Below are 20,789 nucleotides of genomic sequence, written 5' to 3'. Positions count from 1 at the left end.
AATTCTAGAGAAACCCGTCTAAAGTGGCATTGTAGTAGCCTCCCGCTGGGCTGCTGCAGTTCCGTGATGGCTGGAGCCTGAACACATGAGCGCTGACCTCACCATGCAATATGCTGATGAGGTAATTGCACCTTCTACGCAGCGAGCCACCACCGCCGAGGGGGGATTTGCTCCATTACACACCTCCCATACCGATGCGGCGGTAACGTCATCGTCAGTATCGACCGCCGTCGGTGACCGTCAACTCCTTATTGGCGACTTCCTTGTAACGGTCGCTCCCAATAGCTGTGTGATCTTAAACGCACTTGCCACTCCCGTTTTGGTGCCGCCATTGGGATCAGAGGTTCTCAGAGAATTAGCACCTTCCACCGTCTCCACAACCCACCATTTCCTTAACTGTTTTGTCAGCAATTTAGCAGCGAGTGAGTATACCCCGTAAGAGTACAAGGTGGTTCCAGTTCAAGTAATTGACCATATTGTGGTCCAAGATTTCCAGCGCCAATTGCCAATATGTCTTTTCCGTCAATAGACTCATAGAAAGCCCTGTATTCGAGTAAAAACATTAGAGAGGAAGTCAAAGAGAATGGTGGGCCGCTTTCATGGCAACACACGACGCGTAATGAGGATCTCTGCAATCATGCTGGCTGCCGATCGATCACGTGCAATGAGGGAAAGCCAAAGAGAATCTCATCTTTCGAATGACGCACTCGATGACCTTTCACTGGCCACAGATTTCCCGCCAAGGCCGCGGTGATGTACCTTTTCTCCATGTGTCGAGGAAGCGTTGGAGGCGTCGAGCCGGAAAATTCGATTCGTGAAATGCGCAGCTTCAAGGTTGTCCGGCATGCCGTGAGAGTTTTGTGAAAAACCGATTTCAGGCGTCACGGCGACCAAGGCCTTGGCCTGGTATTAGAAAGAGGATGTGATCCTCCAATGACCTTACAGTGCGCCAATGACCCTGCAGACTCAGATGAAGCTTTTGGTGAGCAAGTAGCGCCCTCAGTTGATTTCGTATATCATGATCCGATTTGTGTAACTGAATGTTAAATGAAATAGACATTCGCTAATTGAATTATGGACATTGGAAATAACCAGCACTTAAGGGGGGGCTTTGGTTATTTCGGGCTAAAAAAAGGCTTATTTTTGACGATTTTTAATGAAGAAACCATTCAACTTAATTTTTACAAATGAATGTCATATTCAACTACAACTTTTCAAGAATATTTGGATCTATTTTGGGAAGGATTTGATCTAAACTACGTTCATGGCATCCAATCTAGAAAGTCAAGTTTGCAAAAATGTACTTTTTGCGGTGCCCATCGTAGCCACGTGCTGGGTCATCAGAAATATTCAAATGAATATTCTTTTGTTAGATTATAAGTTTATCCAGGTAGCCCCGTCGAGTTTTTATAGAATTTCCCATTTTTCGATTTTTGGCAGATTTTAAAAGTTGAAAAAGTGAAGCTTTTTATCGATATTGTCTCAACCAATGAGATTTACATAATTAAAAAAATTATGTAAAAAAAAGTATCAACAATTTTTATAAAAACTCAACGGGGCTACCTAGCAAATAGTGTACAGATTATGTGTTCAAAATTTCAAATCGATCGGTCCAGTAGTTTTCATGCTACGATGGGCACCGACTTTGAAAACGTAGGTTTTGGGAATCGCTATTCAAAATTGCGAGATGCATTGAGCCTTGTATGAAACTCTGTTTTTCAAAAATCAATATCTTTGTCAGTTTTGCTTCGATTGATCCCAAAACTTTACACAATACTCTTGAAAGGATAAGCACTCATAAAAAAATATAAAAAGTAAATGCGAAGAATTAAAATAAAATACCGAAGCCCCCCCTTAAGTAAACTACCGCAGAGTAGACCGAACTCTCAACCCCCCGTCCCGGAGGCGATTGATCAAAATGATCCTCCATTAGAAGTGGTTTCAGTGGCGTGATCGGTTGCCCACGCACGATACACCCCGAGGCAGTTGACAGCAGGCAGTCAGGCAGGAAGCATTTTTCCTATTATCGCCCCGCTTCCAACTGATGCTGGCCGACCGAGAAGGGGAGGTACTTTTTTCCTTTAATATGAAAATCACCCACCACATTACCGGTGTACAGATCGCTCTCCGCAGGCCACCCCTGGTACTTGTTGCACGATCTAACTTGTCCCGGCTTGCGAGTCGCGGGCGTCGAGCAGTTCCTGCGGCCCTTCTCGAGGTAATCGATTAATCGGTTAAGCCGATTGGTAGCTAACCGGTGGAAGTGCCTCCTCTTAAAGTGTTGGTGGCCCCAGCAGCACCAGGAGCAGCAGCATCAGCGCGTGTAGGCTAGCAGGGCAGTGCTCTACTCCGTTCGCTCCCGTGTGCCTGTCATTCTGTCGCTCTGCAATTTAATCTCGCAATAACGCCAATTAAGCGACCGTTTCGCACAACAAGTGCATTGCCAAGGCGGCCGAGGCAGCGTAGAGTGAAAGGGTCCTAAGATGCTTGGCCGCTAGCGACAGGCAGTTAGGTTCGAACCGAAATACCGATCCACAATCCACCGGGCATAACCCTTCGAAGACAGGGTTTGCGCTCTAAAGCGCGCACAACTACTGTCTGTACTGTGGCTGGTTTTGTTCCAGTTGGCCACTTGCTGGTTAAGGAATCCTAGGGAGCCAGCCAGGTCGGTTGGCTCGGTTCCGAAAAGGTCAGCTGTTCAGCTTACGTGACTTCATCAGCTGCGTGACTGGATCAACGGGGCGCTGCTCGATGTCTTACTCTCCTCTGAAGTTCCCGTATTATGATTGAATACCGGGCATTGCCGAGAACCGGCGCTAGAGGTGGATTGATAGTGGTTAATGCCCGCTTAGACCCCTCCACCCCCCCCCCCCCCCCCCATTCCTCTGACCGTCCGATACAATTAGAGGTGGTGTGAAATGCTGTGCTCGCTCTTCAACCTGAGCCGGGCAGTTTTGCTTCCGGGACGAATCCACCGGCGTCTCCTGATAGACGAGAGTCGACGTCAATTGGTGACCTGCGGAGGATGGCTTAGGGTACCGCATCGGCAAACGAGAATTCGTGACATTTCGATCGACCGCTAAAAGGGTATGGCTTTCGCCTTTTTGGCCGGAGTTTTGATTGTGCTACGCGGCGGTAAAGAGCACAAAGAGAATAGTTGTGAGCGCTATGAGCTCTTTGTGCCTCGGGCGTTCAATAATAAAATGTTATTGACTTGGCGTTTTGGGTGAGTTATTTTTTTTTACATTTTTAAATCACTTTGGTAACAAAGTAATGGTCGTTTTTTCTGCAAGTAAACTGCATTTCTCCTTGGACACTTAAGGTTCTTCAAAGCAAGTTGTTTTTATTTAGAAAATTGAAATTTGATTAAGAAAATTAATCCTTTTAATGTTTGCATAATATGCATACGATTGTTTTAGAAGTATTAAAATAATATTTTTAACATGCGGGCTACTTTTAGGAAAATATCGCAGACAATATAGGAAAATATGGCGTTTTATTGCTGACTTATTTCTGCTAATTTAATGTTTTGTTTAAATGCACAAAACGAACACCAAAGCTCTTTAAAAAAATGTTAAAATTTCATCCAACAAAACCAGTACTGTCCGCGAATCTTTGATAAAAAGCACTAATATTGCTGAACTGTCCGAGCTCATTTCAATCTACTAAACCCTAACAAAGCAGCCCATTACACCGCGTCAAAGGAAACTGTGCAAATTTCGACATTTGAAAAACCAAAAGAAAAGAAAAATAGATGGAAAAACACCAAGTGCCAGCGAAGTGTACTGCCAAATGCCAGGTGAAAACGAGTTTGCGATATGCGACGTGTGAAATTAATCTTTTTCCCCCTTCCTCTCCGCTTTTTTGACATTTCCTACTGACCAACGCCACTCACTGGGCGCGCTGCTGCCGGTGTCCGGGTGGGCGGAACAAGACCGCCCACACGGGGCGAGGAAATGTCGGAAAAATGTGAAACGATCAACGGTGCGAATGATTACGAGCGTTACTGCCCGCGCATTACCTCATCGTAATCGAGCTTGGTGGCCAGAAAAAGAATTTCCTTCCTCCAAATTCATTGCTTTGCTTTGTTGTAATGCTTGTTTATGTAACATGCTACTACTTCTCGCGGTTCTCTTCTACCGCTAACGAAAAGTGTCAACAAATGTCAAACGTTTTGGTGGTTCCGGGATCCCGCTGATCGATTGATGGATCGATCGCTACGGGATCGGGATCATGTGGGTGACGGCACGGCGTGGGAAACACGAACAATGCGACCATAAGCAGCAACCGATCTCCGTCAATCAAGTGCAAAGCAAACAACTTACATCGAACGCTCCCCCTTGAGAGTCCATAGAGCCATGCCAGCACCGGGCCGAGGAGAAGGAATTGGGTGTGAAGTGTGCTAATACGGTTTCACACGAAAAGGAAATAGAAAAAAAAACCGAGCGCCAAAACCGAGTGAGTGAATGAGGAAAGTGATTCAAACGGCCGAACGTCGACGATGAAACGATTAGCATCGTTGCTTGGAAGGGACGGGGAAGGGGGAGGCAAAGGAGGTATGGATCTTTCACCATCCGGGCGCGCTCGCTCGCCGATCGCCTTTGCTTAGTAATGCTGACTTCAATTAAGACCATCGAACGGTGAAATTAATGGTAAATACTGGTCTGTTCACTGCTTCGCGTCCGCCCCGAATGGAAGGAGATCTTATTTTCTCTCACTCTTACTGGGTGGTCCTCGAGCGAATGGAGAGGGTGTTTTGCGCCGTGATGGAAATGTGCTGTAGTAGGCTGTGGCGCAACAGATCGGTGATCGTTTTGTGTGTGTGGAAGGTTGTTTTGCTAATTTACAAACAAACCACAAACCGTGGCTACTGAGGCGCTAAGACGCTGTTGGTAGCGGAAGGGGGGAAGGCGGGAAGGGTTGGGTGGCGTCGTGGGAATCTTCAATCTGCCACGGGTATTTAGTGGATGGATTTTGGCGGCCTTTTTGGTGTGGCGTGAATTGTGGAATTGAATTGAAAATTTTTGCGAAAATGAAACGAGAATGAAACGAGATTGCAGAATTAAAAATGAATTCGTCGCAAAAAAGCGAAGTGATGAAGGTCACCTCGGATCGCCAGGGCTGCTTTCTAGTTTGCTAGGAACTTGCCGAAATCCTTCAGTAAGAGCTTGACAAACACGACCTCAGTTAGCGCTAAAATTAGTATACAATTAGCGATAGTGTTAGTGCCACTGTACTGCTGCAACTGCTGCTGATTCGGATTCCAACACAAGTCGCAATAAACTGCCTTAGAAGGGACAGTACTAAGGCACCGCAGTACTGCAGGAGTCACAATAAAAAGGGGGTCAACTCCTGGACAGCGGTAAACCCGGTTACCAATTAATCATTCCATTAGTTCGCCGTGCGACAAACTCCTGGCAACTCGTAAATATGACGTAATTGAGTGTTTGCCTAAGCCGGACAGGGAGGATGTTACCGAGCTGTGCAGTAGCTGCAGCCGTACTTGAGCTACTACTCTAAGACGCCAAACCGCGCACTGTGGTAATCGTGAAAGAACGAGTGCGAGCGCAAAATGGAGATTTATAGGTGGCCACACGCCGCGGGGTGGAGTACCAGATGAAGGGTCTGTGGTTGATTTATCGATGCTGCTGTAGGCAGCAGGCAACGGCTGCAGTAGCTACAGTACAGAATGATCACCTTTCACCGTGTACCCGCGAGAGAGCCTGTAACCAACACTTTCGCTTATTTATGGATCCATAAAGGTTGACAGCTATAGTGAACACAGGACACGGGCAATTGGTCCAAAAATTAATTTCACTCCCAAAGGGAGCTGACTAATGCAGTTGCCGTTGTTTGTTTGTGTGTGAATGATCGAGGAAGGTACAAGTTGTACACTGCCAGTGCTTCCAACTTTCCATTCGCGCCACTAAAAGATCCAGGATCGAGAACAATTACTTTCACCAGTACGACCAGTAAGACAGGGGACAGAGCACCTTGTGCTACGCATCGAGACGAGCGCCCCCTTTTGGTCATCGGAAGCTCCAGATCCAGAGGACACTATCAGGCGGCAGCGGATTAAAAATGAAAGTATTCGAGAGCCCACCTTTATGGAATGTGCACCACCGGTGAATGAACCGTAGGTGTGCGTTGTTTGCATACCCTCCCCGTTCAACATACCTGCGGCACTCGAAGATCTAGGGACGTGTTCTGGGTGTGAATGTGACGGTGACGCTCATCCTTTCGCTGGTGACCGGTCATATTCGAGTAGAAAACCGGATACATTGCACCCGCCGGGAGTGGTTGCGGTTGCGTACGCTAGGCACGTTCGCCAGCGCCACTGGGTCAACGCTAATAAAATCAATCAAAAAAGGCACTCGATTCGATTCGACGAACACCGTCTATGACAAGCGCCGCGAACACACGAACAAAACTCTTTAACAGACTCCGCGGTGATGCGAGGGTTGCTGTGATGTGGGATTCCAAAACAAGGTTCTCCCCACACACACACACGCATGCTTTTGCAAGGGTCCAAGTTGGCCCCGGTTTGGCAAAGGCCCAAAGACCAACTCCGCCAGACCACCGTTCTCTCGTAACTCGGCTAATTTGTACCGCCAATAATCCGGCAGACGGGCGCAATGTAATGAAGATGAATGCGGTAATTAATGCGTAGGCGATCGGTGCGTACGTGCGTGCGTGCATGTGTGAGGGCGCGCACTCACATTCCTCGAGGACGGACGACTGCATAAAGCTCACTGATTAATTGCAGCGATGCTACGTACTGCTGCTCGTGGTGCCACCTAGTGGCCAGGCCCTTTCGTTGCTATTTTTGGGGGAGGAGTCCAAGCTTTCTACTCCGCAAAGTGTAATTTCGGTTCGAAAGTTACGTTGCAGCTCGAGGCCGTCAGCCACCAGCGAACGGACGGTTTAGAGGGTTTGAAAGTCTCGAAATTCTTATATCTAACTTTTTGTGGACTTGAGGCAAAAGGAATGTCTTGGTAATGTGCAAGATATGTAAGGTATCTGAAGCATTGCACGCGATAATCGTGTTCCTGCGTTCGAATAGAGCCGCCGTTACGTGAAGAAAAGTAATCAGTAAGCCCTAACCGCCAGATCCTAGCACCACTATCAGACGCGCTTTGCGTAACGCGACCGGCACTAGCAAAAGTACCAGACGTGCAGAGAGTCTTCCTGCTCCAGTAGTGGCACTTGGCACTGACTTGAAAATATCTTCATTTTGTGTGTGTGTGAGTGTGTCTTGTAACTCGACTTCGAACCGGGAGTTCGTGCGAACTAATTGAACAACAAGAATGATGAGTCTCTGGCGCAGTGCGTAACGCACCAATCCAATCGTCAGCTGCTAGCCAATGGCACTGTGCCATTTCGAACACTGGAAATGGTTCGAGCCCGTCTTAAAGTTTCTTGAGTTCGTTCGCTAGTTGTCGGCGTAACCGCTTTACTGCAATGCAAACAATGTAGAAAGCAGATCGTCCACGGGAGTAGCCACTTAGCGAAGAAGTAATTTTGCCTCGGAATTCACAGACGACCATTCCTCGTAAGCCCTTGCTGGAGGAATAGTTGGACGGGAAATTGTTAGTACGTTTGTTGAAATGCTTTTCACTAAGTCGTAGTTAGCCAGGGGAACAGTTGTATAATGTAATTCTTGGCTCACTTGATCGTCTACAGAGTCGTAATTTGGAAATTCTTGAAAACAAATCGCTAACATGCAAACTTGGAGTCGATCACGACATTCGATGTGTGAGTTGAGTTACATTGCCCGTTATCAACAACCAGAGAGACCTCCTTCGACCTGCTTACGCGCGTACGCGTTACCATTTAACCTCGCAACACCTTACTTCTCACTCATAACAATATCAAAATGGATCTTTTTTTTTGCACCGAATCGAGGAACAACACATGTTCGGCGTTGAATATTTCGCGAGCGACCTCCCAATGATCGGTTGGCACACACCTCGATTTCATCGCGAAAGCCACCACCGAGAACAGTGTCCCGTGCTTCTCCAGCGCCAGCCAGTCAGTGTACACGATCATGACGACGATGACGATGACGCTGATGCTGATGCAATGAAGAGAGCGCGCTGAAAACGATTGGAAGCATTTGATGCAATTTGCAGCAATAGCAGCAGCAGCAGCAGCAGCAGCAGTGCATTGCATTATCCAAACCAATGTCCAAACGAGACGCGAGGCAAATGTTTGCATAAACAGCCCCCCCTTTCGATGAATGCCATTTAACGATGCTCGCAATGCAAACCAGATTGTATTGGGAATTGGATTTGATTTATGTGGCACTAAATCCGTCAATCTCTGTTTCTCTGTCCTGTTGTCCTCTGGCGAAGAATTCGAGGCAATCCGATCCCCGCACCTTCCGAGGAGTAGGAGCACTAGTCGCAGAAGGTGCACTCTGGGGTGGTGAGGGCGCATTAGTTCCACTCTTTATGCTTCAGGCAATCGACGAGACGATTTCAAGGCGAACCGAAGAACCGATGCTGCTGCTGTTGCTGTGTGCCGTATCGGAATCGGAAACGGCAACGGGTTGAATAAACTCTGGTTGAAACCCTCTTGGAGCCGATGACCATGATGACAAGGCAATAACCATGATGCACATGATTTCTATCTCCGGTCGTGGTGGTGGTGGCGATGGCCAATGATAATTGCATTCCCACTTTTCACATCTCCCGTTTTTCCTTCACCTTTTACAGGCGTGTTCTTTTTTTTATTATTATGATGTTGACCGACGAGGCGGACTAGAGACATCGAACATCTCTGCCTCTCTCTCCGCTAACCTCGATTACATCCATCGATCGCTATCAGAGGGGACACAGCATCGCTGCTAAAGCTCTGGGAGGCTGAACAAATCCATCAATCACCGCGAGCTCCACACCTTGAGCCATGTGACCTCCAAGCCGCCTGTGTGTGTGTTTGTGTGTGTGCGGGTGCGCTTCAAAGGAGATTCATTTTCCCACATCCGGTCATCCCGGCGAGGAAATGCGAGGCGCAAAGGGAGAGGAAAATGTAACGAGCTTCACGATGGCACGGGAAATGGAGTCGGTTGTCCCGCATGGTTGGTCCCGCGGTGTGATGAATGATGCTGCTTCTGCTCCTCCTTCTTCTTCTTCTGCTGCCTGTCGTTGGCCTCGCTGCTCGAATGCTCGGATGATCGGAACAAATGCTTAACTCTGGCGCGTTAACCACCACTACGGGGGGTGTGGCAAGAGGGAAGGGGGGGGGGGGTTGGATTAGCCTTTGGCGGCATGACCATCATGTTTACACTTTTTCTCTGGCCCTTCGCCTCCTCCATCCCCTTCGGGAATCGCCTTTTTTATGTCATAAATCCCCCTCCATTACCGAGCAGCGCAAAGTTTATTGCCCTTCCTGCTGGATGCTATTGTGGCGAGTCAGCGAGATGCAGTTTATGCTGATGCAGCTCTATTGCAGCTGCACCTGTAGCGTGCTAATGTTGCTTTTTTAGCTGCAATTCTTCGAACCTTCAAACCATCAGCTTGGCCTGGTATCTGCACGATCAAAACCGTCCCCCCGGGGGGAGTTGCTGATCATGCTCACGCAGTACGATCAATGTGCGATTTCATGCGTCGCATGCGTTCGTTCGCTCGCGTTGTCGTGTTAAAAGAGGCTGTGGTCCGGAATCCGCAACGTTAGATCCGTGTTCCGTCATAAATGTTAAACGCAGCCAATTAATTAGAGAAGCAATTAATTTCACTAATCCTTCGGCGGACCCCAAACAGCCCCGTCCCACTGGTTCGCCCCCTTTGCGGTTGTTGGTCAAGCTTTTACTTTCTCCTAAATGGTCATCGAAGGCGTCGCTAGGGTCGCTTTCGGTGCCTGGGGGCGCATTAACTTGTTGGTTGCGAGTTGAAAGAAGAAGCCAAAGGCTGTTTTGCATCATGGGACCAAGGGTGTGGGAGTGGAAACTGATAACGTGACCAAAAGAGGGTGTGAATGATGCGCCGGGAGTGGTTCTTCATCACCGCTTCACCCGAAAAATGTTGCTCATTCATCTATCGTTGGATAAGGGGAACGCTTTCAAGCAGGTTTACGATGAATCTAAGTCTAGAGTGGCCATTGATGATGTAAAGGGAATCATTCTACGGTTGAAAGTGATCACGAAGGCAACAGACCCAAACCAAACGGTTTCTGTCGACACATCATGTCTCATTATTAATCGTCTGTAAAAGCGTTGACTTTACGCCGAGTTGAAGGTAACCCAAAAGGTTACTTAGATCCCGTGCGAGCCGCCTCGAAACTTTGCGTAGTGTGATCATGTGACCCGGAACTCTCCAGCTGCGTTGCTCGATCGAGTTTTTTTTTGAGGAGGTCCAGGGGGAAGGGGCATCCCATCGAGAGGCTTACCTGTAATTAGAAAGAAAATAGAAAATGTGACTTAATGAAAGTGAATGTGTGTTGTGTTTGAAAGAATTGGCGGGGTTCGTCGCTTGCTACGACGCAGAGTCTTTCGTAACTGCGCGTCTTGTGTGCCATCTATCGGTGGCCTGCCTCGTTTCTCAAGCTGCATTTCGTTCCACCTGTATGTATGTGTGTGTGTGTGTGCGCACGATGTGATAAACGGTAAAGCACACTCCAACACCACCAACAACGTCGATGATGATGCGATTAGAATGCAATTTGTCATTCCCGTGTCATTGCCACACGAGTCGCACCAGAAGATATGACAAATGACAGCGTCTCTAGGACTAGGAGGGGAGGTGCGTGTGAAATGTTACGACAAGCGACACACACACACACACACACCAGGTTTGTTTTTTCGGTGGGCCCCAAACCCCCCAATGTTATCCAATGCAATCGAGGGCATCGCGGAACCTGTTTCCTGTCACTGGCACGGCGTCGAACGCCCTGAAGTCGGACACTGATAGTGATCGCCAAGAAATGAGGGTACACAGAGGGTGGTTAACGTGGTTCGCTGAAGCCCGATAGCCAGGCAGCGTTTGATCGTAGATCAAAAACCGTAGACGGCGCCCCGAAAACGCATCATATTTTATGTTTTGATTGGCTAAGCTCCCCCTCTCACGGTGTATCAGGTGGTTTTAGGGGTGCATAATTTTCGGGCGAGATGGAGAAAAAGCTAGTAAACACATAATTCATACCTTGGCCTTCATGATTCACGCCGCCACCACGGGGAGTTTTGGCTTCCGAAAACTGGAGTAGAAAGCCGGATAAATCATTCGCCATTATGCCATCGACACCACCAATGCTTGCAGCATCGATCGTTGAAATCGATGCCAGAGATGCGATATCGAACATATCGCGCTTCACGCTCGAGTGTAATGAGCGCGCCGGAGAATGTCGTAACGTGCTGCTGGAACGCTAATTTCATTATGTTGGCCCCGGACCACGCCACGGGTGCATAAGCGCCTCTCACGTGCGTGCAAACTGAATTCCGTTGTCGCGTAAAAAGTGTGTCAACCGAGCAATCCCGAGCCTCGGTGCGTCTTTCTCTCTCCTGCGTCGCACCTCAGCACGTGCGTGGTGTCGCGTGCATTCCGGCGAGTCGCGCGCTCGATTACGATTAATCGGGCTCGGCGAGAGGATGGCACATAATTTATGGCACTTTATTACTTCACACCCCCTCATGCACCACCCCCTCACGGGGGTTCGAGGATAAATCCCTTTTAAGCGCGCTCTCGCGCCGCACTCCCTAATCGCTTCGCACCGCGCTCCATGGCGACGGCAACACGTTATGCGTGCGCGCGTGTGTGTCCGTGCATGCGTGCGCGCGGAAAATGGGATGGAATTTATCACGAGATTGTTGGAAATGGGACATCTTTATGGTGGTGGAATGATGCAGCCGGTGCCTGGTGGTGGTGGTGGTGGTGGTGTGGTTGCTTAACGCGGAACGCGGAACGCGGAATGCCGATTGACCAGCGGATCCCTTGGCGGATCCACAACTTCTACAGGTTGCTTTGGAAGGGAAGGTGTTCATCTAGGCCAGGCCAAAGGGGTTGGCAGTTTAATCGAGGAAGCCATTTGGTTCCTCGCGAGTGTTGTAACAAGGTGTTTCATCGAATTATTTAATGTCTGTGACGATTTCTTGACGTGAGAGAAAAGTTAGTTCAAGTATTTTATTGATTTAACTTTGAGTAGGATTACTTTTGAAGACATTGCATACACGTGACTTTACCCTGGTTACAACAGTTTTGGTCACTAGTCCGCAGTATTTGAGAGGAATAGATCCCCTAAGTACAAGTGAAACCAGCGGAAGTAAGTCTGGAAGTAATCTTGAACTTAATGCATCATCAATTCCACATTACAATGACGTTTTCGATCTTCCAAAAGTCCAAAACCATATTTAATGATCCTCATCCCAACATTTTCTAAGCATTAGCTCCCCTCCTCCACGTTGGACAAATGGCAACATTGCATCAAGTACATCAAGAAGGAAATCATTCCGACAGTCACGATGGTCAGTCATGCGTCGGATCGCATAAAACGAGGAAACACGCTGGCCACCGACCTCCGGGAACTCCTGCGCCAGGTGCTGCTGCTGCTGGTGCTGGTGCTGGAGCACGGGTTGGTTAAAGTGCCGCCACCGATTTACATCGACTTCCGCACGTTCGCACGTCGTAAATCGAGTTTTAATCGATCACCTTGCTTGGATCACCGCAACCACCACTACCACACGAGTATTAGTTGCCTCACACACGTCACAGGGCACATCAATGGGCCTCGTTCGGGGGCCGCTTAGACCCGGACGGACCTTGTGGTCGATCGCCAGGAGGTTGGACGATCCGTTTTCTTCCTTTTTAATGGCTTCCACAGCAACGTGATCCTCCCGGCAGCACTAGCCGCTGTAGACCCCCTCGGGCCCGTATTGGTCGTTTGATTCAATGATTTGCTTTTAATGAAGACTAAATAGTGCTACCAGCGCACAGGTCAGCAGGCGCCAGGCTGGAGTTGGATGATGATCGGGGAAGACCGATAACATCCGAGTGCGCTGGGCAGCCGACTCCCCTCCCCTCCTCTGGCCACCAGCACCACCAGAGTGTTGTGGTTGGGGATTAATTGTTCGCAATCTCTTCGTCTGGACTAAGGGTCCCGGGAACGGCGGCTGCAGGATCACCACCGGCAACCAACCACACCAGCAACTGCTGCTGCTGCTTTCTCCATCGCGTTCGCGGCCACTGATGAAGATTGAATGACGCATCGCCCGGGGCGGCGGTGGCCTTCTCCACAGTCCACACAGATCCAGAAGACGAAGAAGATGAAAAAGAAGAGAAGAAAGGGGAAGACGATGGCCGCTAATGGCTCAATAATAAATCGTTCCTACACCAGCAATTACTTTCTTCACGAGACACACACACACACACACATGCGCGCGATCTCCTTTCGATTTCGTTCGTTCAGCGTTCCACCTTCCCGGCGGTTGATGCCGAAAGTGCATCGATTTCAGGCGAGCGAGCACCGGAACACCAACCGATCGACCGAACAGCGTCACAGGTTGGAATGGCTTTTTCTTTCTCCCCAAAAAAAAAAAAAAAAAACATCTCGTATATAAATTCGTATCACATTTCCGGTGCGACCCTTCTCTCGGCGTTTTTATCGTGAGAAGATTTACGGTCATGATCGTACGATGCGGAGGTTTGCTGACGTTCCCTCCGCACGTTCCGGAATCACTGGAAGAAGGAGGAAGAGCTTCGCTCCTTTTCCTGAGGTCTTGATTTGGATTTGGATGTTCAGCGGTAATCCGTGACCACCTGTTGTTCGTTGAACATCGAAGGTCCAATCGACACGTCACTCGCCGCGTGGCCTTTCGGGGTCTACTTTCGGAAAACCCGGGGCGGCCAGAACTCACGATCTTACGCGGAGGATACGCTCAAATAGCTTCTTCGCGAACACTGCACCCCAGTGAGCGACGAGCGTACAGAATGTGACGCGCGCGACGCGTCGCTTCGTTAGAGTGAAACCTGCTCAAGGTCAGCTACATTCACCACCCGGCGGGAGGGGGCCAGCAAACCGTTCTGGTCGCGATTCTAATTGCGATGCTCCGTATTTCACGCTCCGTAGTTAGTGTGCCTTGGTGTGCCTTCTACCCTTACAGATTCGTTTCCTTCTGCTAGAATCGATCGAGAGCGGCGATCGCAAAATAGCATTTATGGAATATGAATTATGGCCTTAAGTGTAGAAATCTAGAAAAAGGCATTTTGGATGGGACCCATGGATGGTCAATTTTTGGGGCGGTTTGATCGACCTTGATGATCGTTCATGCTTGACTGCGTTACCGACTACAAGAACAATCAACTCCCCCCGGAGCCGATGAATTTCAATTAGAATAACATTATTTTTTCCTTCTTTCTTGTGTGTGCGATCACACACACAAACACGAACAAAGTGTTGTTGTTGTCTAAATGTATTACACTCAAACAGGGCTTGTAGATTCGCGCCCCACACACAAAGGAGAACACCAAGTGGATCAAATAACGGGAAGGGGAGAGGGACTGTTTTGAGTAGATAAGTGGCTATCAAATTTCCTTCGCGTTGCATAACTCCCCATCAGCCAGTAACCAGAACGCGTTCTCCTCTTATATCCCTTTTATATAACGACGAACAAGCAGGATTGCAGCACTTGACATCTGGCACGACACAAGCGGACGGAAAGCCACAAACAATCGCGTAATTGAAGATGATGATTCGAGTGACATCGCAAACGTCGCCAACGATGACAGAGAACGGAGCAAGTGTGGTGGAAGCAGCGCTCTCGTGCGGGGTGTCCCAATTTGATGCGCTCGCTCTGTCTGATTCCTACGTCACGTCTCGCTCCCTGGAGCCCAGCCATAACAGCTGCGGCTTCGGACCAGGAATTGCGGGATCTATGCATGATTTATGAAGCAAAAGGAAAGTCGCATATCATGCCGAGCTGCTTATCGATTTTTATGCTAATGCACCGGCCGCAGGTTGCGGAGGTGAGTGGTCGCGTGTGCAGATTTCGGATTTTTTTATTTGCAAACCTCTCTCACTACGGAGAATCGATGGTGACTTGGATTTGGCTTCGCGTGTCTGCTGTTGAAAGTCGCCTAGACACTAGATTTAACGACCACTAATTGGTTGCTAGCGATACTGCGACAATTTGGAGATGTTTATCCGGAAGCTAAAACACTTCAAATCAACAACCACCTCAACCTCATCGTGCTGCGTTCCTCGAGCCGCGGTCATAAAGTAGCGATTATAACTGGTTCGATTCCACCGCCTATTAACTCCCCGGTCGATACGGTTCAATAAAGTGACACTTTGGACAATTCTTAATTACAACTCTTGTAGTAACCACACCGCACCGGCTCCAGTCACCTCCTCACATTCTCGCCGTCAAAACAAGAACAAAGCAGAATCGGAATGGTCGTGACGTGCGTGTGCTTCGGATCTCTCACCAACCTCTCCACGGCTCTATTGACGCGACGTAGGACTTAATCGCCTGTGTGTGTGTTGTGCTGGCTAATGTCTCAATGGCCGGCTAGCGGTTTTTAGTTCATGATCGGCGGTTCCACTTTAGTAGCGACGACCGCCCGAAGGGGGAAGGAGAGCGTGGCGTCATAACGTGCACCCGCGGAAGGCGGAAAAGACTCGTGTGTGTGTGTGCACAACGAAAGCAACGCTCCGCATACCAGGCATTAGTCCAGCCAGCGAGCCATTAAGGCTTTCGGTTCGCGCCAGTCGTAACGGACGAGGGGTTGCTCTTAGGGTCAACTACACAACTACACCGTGATCGATATACCACCTCCGAGACCGAGCGGCTAATCATCGGCACTTCTGGGTCTGTCGTCTCCGCCAGTGGCGCGCAACCCTTGTGACCCTGAGTGAGGTTATGGCGCAAAGTGCAAAGCGGGGTGCCGTCACCAGCGAAACAACACCCCTTGACGAATGGTTTGGCAAACAATCGCACACACACACACACACCAGGTCGCCGTGAGTTATTTTGAGGTGCGTAACGAATTGGTATTGACTTCCAGGTTCGTCTACTACTTTATAGGGATTGTAGAAGTCCCAAAAGGTCCCCCAAAAAACAGCTGCATGTTACTCTGTAGGACTTCTGGTAGCTGATTCCGGCCTAAATCGACGACCTAGCGAGGTCATAACTGCTCGTGGCACTCGTTCGCTAATTGCTGACCACAAAACCTGAGCCTCAGGTTCGCGCACGTTGCTCCAGCTCGAGCGAAAACAGGGAAGAAACAATCGTCACTTGGAACACCCCCAGACCCCCAGACGGACAGCCCGAGCGCGGTATCGGGTTAGACCAGTTTCGCTGTGAATTCCGCTGACGCTGCGGGGTTTCGCCAAGCGCCAAGTAGTGTCGATCGTAGGGGGCATTCCGCTGCCTCGCTGTTTTGAATTCCGCATTTGCCTGGAACCCTGCTGGAACTCCGTCTTATAATAGTGCCGAAAGGGCTGTGTGTGTGTCGGATTGTGGAGGGGAGAGGTTGCGCAACTTACACACACACACCCATACACGCTAGTGGCACTTTTGGTTGGCTTGGATAAGCCGCAACAATTGATTTTGGATGTTCTCCTTCGGCGTCGAGCGCACCTGTACCGTCTTGCCGATGCAGTTCGCTTTACGCGATTTTTCTTCTGGGTCATGAAGCGCTTCTCGCACCAGTTTACCTAATGGACACGGTTTACCGACCGACTGCGGCGCGAGGATGGCACCTCCAATACTGTCCAATTACTGTGTCGAAGCAATTAGTCTGCGGCAGGATACGGAGGAGCCCCTTTGGGGCATTTCTTGAGATGGCGCCGATTGCCTAATCTTTCGAATTCAGTTCGCGCAGCATCAGCACCATGCGCGCGAGCGCGTGGCTAAGCTTGCGATTCAATCGATCAGTTATTGGACCGGCCGCTTCAAATCGTCGCCTCCTCGGAATGCCTCTCATCGCATTGCCGCCCTGTGGTTGCGATTTGATTTGCATTCCCACCCTTCACATACGTTCAGCCCCGGGGACCCAGAAAAGTAGTTGCATAAAATGGCCGACACACACACACACACACACACGCACACACAGGCCGGCCGGCAAGCTGTGAAATCATAATTTAACAGAAACCCTACGGGCCGGTCGGAGCCGCCGGTGGTGTGTGACCTCATTTTTGGGGGTTCCTCCGTTTCGAGTCCTCCTCAGTAAGATTTTCGTTCGATTTGGAGAAGGGCGGCAACGGGAGAGAAAGAGCAGTAGCAGGCTGGCCGGTTTATTGGATCGTCCGCTCGGGCTCGCGTCCAAATTCGCTAATGAGACGTGCGATCGTAAAGATGTTACGCGTGTCGATCGCGAGAAGCGCTCGAGCGCTGTAGCAGTAGTATTAGTAGTAGTAGTAGGGCGCGACTTGAGCTAACTTGGGAGGTAATTAGATTAGGAGAGCCCGTGAATTGCCTCGGCGAACGTAATCCAATGGCGTAATCCGGTGAGCATCCTACAAGCCTTTTCGACACCGTAAACGATCGAGACGATCGAGGGTGACATATTAGAAGGGAAGGTGAAGACGCCTAACCGACGCCCCTATCCAACGCCCTGACAAGTGCCTAACGGATCTTGTGTTTTAAGCGCCCACCAACCACCACAAAACGAGCGCCGCCTAATGCGCGTCAATTGCGGCTTGGTGCCAGCAGTGTCAAAGATTGCTAAGCTGCTACTCACTCCCCCGGTTTCGTTCGTTCGTTCGTTCGGTAAGCCCTTCTTAAGCCGAAGGCGCCATTACGACGCGCTAATCGCCCCACATTTTCGTGACGTTCGCCGGTTGTCATAGTACCAGGCTCTTGACGCAAAAGTCGTGACACTGTCTGCTGCTGCTGCTGCCTCTGTGTCTCTGGCACGCTTTTTGTGTCTGTTAGCCACCCTCCCTGCCTCGGTCACCTAAGCGCGCGATGCTTTCGTTCCATTTCTACGTCGCGCATACGTGAATTGAGGTCGCGAAGATCATTTGCGGCGCAGGTACATCGACGTACTAGACGGACACTAATCCTTTCGACACCTCGGCCGGGCTTTAGGATGTGTAATCGGTTTCTAAGCTGCTTAAATAGTCATTTACTACGCATTCGAGACTCAGATGGCCATCCGCCGAACGGATGACAAAATGAGATGCGGACCGAGCTCGTCGTGCTGCGTCGTGTCTGGAAGGTGAAGAGGATATTTGGTGGAATAATTTATTTTTTTGCAGTTTGTTTGTTTCGTTTTGCATCGTTTAGGCAAAAGGCATCCCCCTCTTCGGTCACTAATGATAGAAGAGTCCGTTAAAATGGCGAAACAAGGTCCTCGACGAAACGAAGCGTGTCGTATGCATAATATTTGGAGCATCCGTCCGTGCGCCAAGGTCGCGCGCTCGGATGCGTTGCGTTACGTCCTGAACACTTTGGTTTTTTATCTAAATATCGCTAGTCCACGAACACGAATACTGATATACCGGTTTTGCGCGGATCCAACGGTCAGGCACGTTATGGCTGTTATTTGGAATTAACTCATAAAAGGTGGAAAGCCAAAAAAAAACATATTCCGCAATAGCATAACAAAACGATCGAGAGAGAGATATATGAATCGCAGCCGGCGATCCAGCAGGCGATCCAGATGTGGTTCGATCTGTGTGTGTGTGTGGCTCTGCGATCCTTGACACGATGGAAAGATTAGCGCCAAAGCGTGTGTGCCGCAAGGACGTTGGAAGGATTGTTTTTTTTTTTTGTTGCCAAATTTCTGAACGATATTCATTTAAATGCTTTCGGTTTGACAGTTTTGAAGGATTGACAGGATAAATGATCCGTGGGTTCCGATAATGGATGTGGACCGCCTTCAGTTCGAGGCACTAGAGTTGCGACCGACGTCAATAGTCGGCAGGCCATCAGGTGCAATCAGTCGGGTTCAGTCGATTACTTCCTACCACGGATTCGATCCGCGATTGCCGCCTGGGTATCGTTGATCGGCATCGGTCTCTGCGAAGTTGTGCTGTGGAAGGTGCGATACAGCGATAAATGGTCGAGATTGGCTCAAGCATTGAGCTACCGATTACGGATCGGCAATTTGCTTTAATTACTTTTCTATGCTAATGCGCTGCCCGCTACCGTGACGCTCCGCTAGTAGTAAGGCGGCCTTCTAAGGCGGTACAGCGGTATCGACATGTTTAATTCATCGAGGAAATAGCGCTCCAGCTTCTGACGGTATCGAATTGTAATTGAATAACGTGAGTGTTTTTTCAACATAAAAAGTGATTTCAACCACCAAGTTGTCTAGTGCTCAGATGATTGGATTACTGAAAAACCACCGAAGTATGCGGTCTGACTGTCAAACACTTCCAAATCTGACACGACAGAGGTAAACAGCGCAAAAAGCATCCCATTGAAAAAGGGTTGCCACGGGTAACCCGTGAAATGTTGATGACATTGAATAGTCGACGGCGTGCAGTCTACTGCGAGTGACAAACGGCACCTTGGACTAGTTAAAGGTATAGCAGGCATGCTTGGCTTCCCCAGCTGAATGTTTGAGGTTAGGAACTGATTGACAATCGGCGAGGAATCCTATCAAACTCTTCTCAACCTCTAATGATTTCAATTTGAAGTGACTTTACAAGCGATCAGTTACCGCACTCTGCAGCAGCTCATTTACTTCAATTGTAACCACAGGAATCTGACCACCACTATCTCTGCCCTGGCCATTTTTCCCTTCGCCTAAAAATCGAACCGGATCCAGTGGTCTCAATGTTGAATTAAAGGGACCCATGGGGAAGCGTTCGTGCTGCTCCCCAGAAAGGGAAGGGATTACTTCTCGATGTACTTCACTTTCTCATCACGAAAAGCACAATACACAGAAGTACTCGGAAGGGAAGCCCGGGAGCACTTCAGCCTTCAGCACGCAAATGTCGCTGTCCCGGGGTCCCGGGTACACCACAATCGAACGCAAATGCTTATCGGCATCGGACGTCGCAAGCCTTTCGGGTCCTTTCGCTCTCGCTCAAAACAGAGGGAAAACCACCACGGCCCGTCTTAAAGCTTGGAGTTTGGCTGCGCCATAGTCAGCTTTCACCAACAGTCTTAAGTTTCCAGACAAAAGAACCGCCTGGGATCCGACCTTACCGCCGAGAGCAAGACTCCTTGGACTCTGGAGTGCAGGGTCATTATGGAATGTGTATCACTCAATCAAATCACTGTCCCGGGGAACAGCTGCTGCTGCTGCTGCTCGTTGAGTTCGCCATTTTTCCGCTTCACCGAACGACGTCAGGAAGTGGCCCGGAACGGTCCTCTGACCACCCGTACCACCTTATCAGGTCAGGTGTATCGTACACAATGTTGCGCCCTGGTGGTGGTGGTGGTCACTAATGGGCTGCTGACTGTGTCTGCAAAAATGCTGGAGAGCTGATAGCGGGCTTCTTGTGTCCAGGGCACACACTTCCTCACTGCGGGCCCTTTAGCCCCTTTTTGAGGTACTGCCGATGTAGCGTACTTTTCACTTTCAACCGAGTGGAGGCGGTGTGTCACTTTTGGTCCGGGGGGGGGGGGGGGGGGGAAACCACTCCAACGTGAGCTGACGACGAGTGAAGGCGTTGATTAGCATTGAAAGCAAGATCGTGACACCTGGGAAGGGCATCTTGCAACCTCATTCATCCACTGCACGTCTGGTGGATACTGGACGGATAAATATTATTCCGGGCGATAGTTTGTCGTCGCCATAGCCAACCGTTGGACCTTTCTCCAGCTTTCGGCTTCTGTTGGTCTTTCGATGGAGATCGCTACGTTGGGTTGGTTGCATCAATCTCCTGTGGCCGTCGGAATGTCC

At 49.5% G+C, this 20,789-nt stretch overlaps 1 protein-coding gene across 2 annotated transcripts in view; it reads right to left on the bottom strand.

The window, feature by feature from the left end:
- Positions 1 to 20,789, bottom strand: part of LOC125949004 (disheveled-associated activator of morphogenesis 1) — a 51,837-nt gene that overhangs the window by 15,225 nt on the left and 15,823 nt on the right. The window contains exon 1 of one of the 2 annotated variants that reach the window (XM_049675662.1): positions 13,746 to 13,843. The exons of the other annotated variant lie outside the window; for it this stretch is intronic. Coding sequence (XP_049531619.1) covers positions 13,746 to 13,763 — 18 coding nt within the window. The 5' untranslated portion in view covers positions 13,764 to 13,843. Of the gene's footprint in view, positions 1 to 13,745; positions 13,844 to 20,789 lie in introns of those variants that run through there. 2 annotated transcript variants of the gene reach the window in all.

This window comes from Anopheles darlingi, chromosome 2, assembly GCF_943734745.1.
Source record: "Anopheles darlingi chromosome 2, idAnoDarlMG_H_01, whole genome shotgun sequence".
NCBI classification, from domain to species: domain Eukaryota; kingdom Metazoa; phylum Arthropoda; class Insecta; order Diptera; family Culicidae; genus Anopheles; species Anopheles darlingi.
The sequence above is the reverse complement of the archived record's forward strand: the minus strand, read 5'-3'. Positions and strand labels throughout refer to the sequence as shown.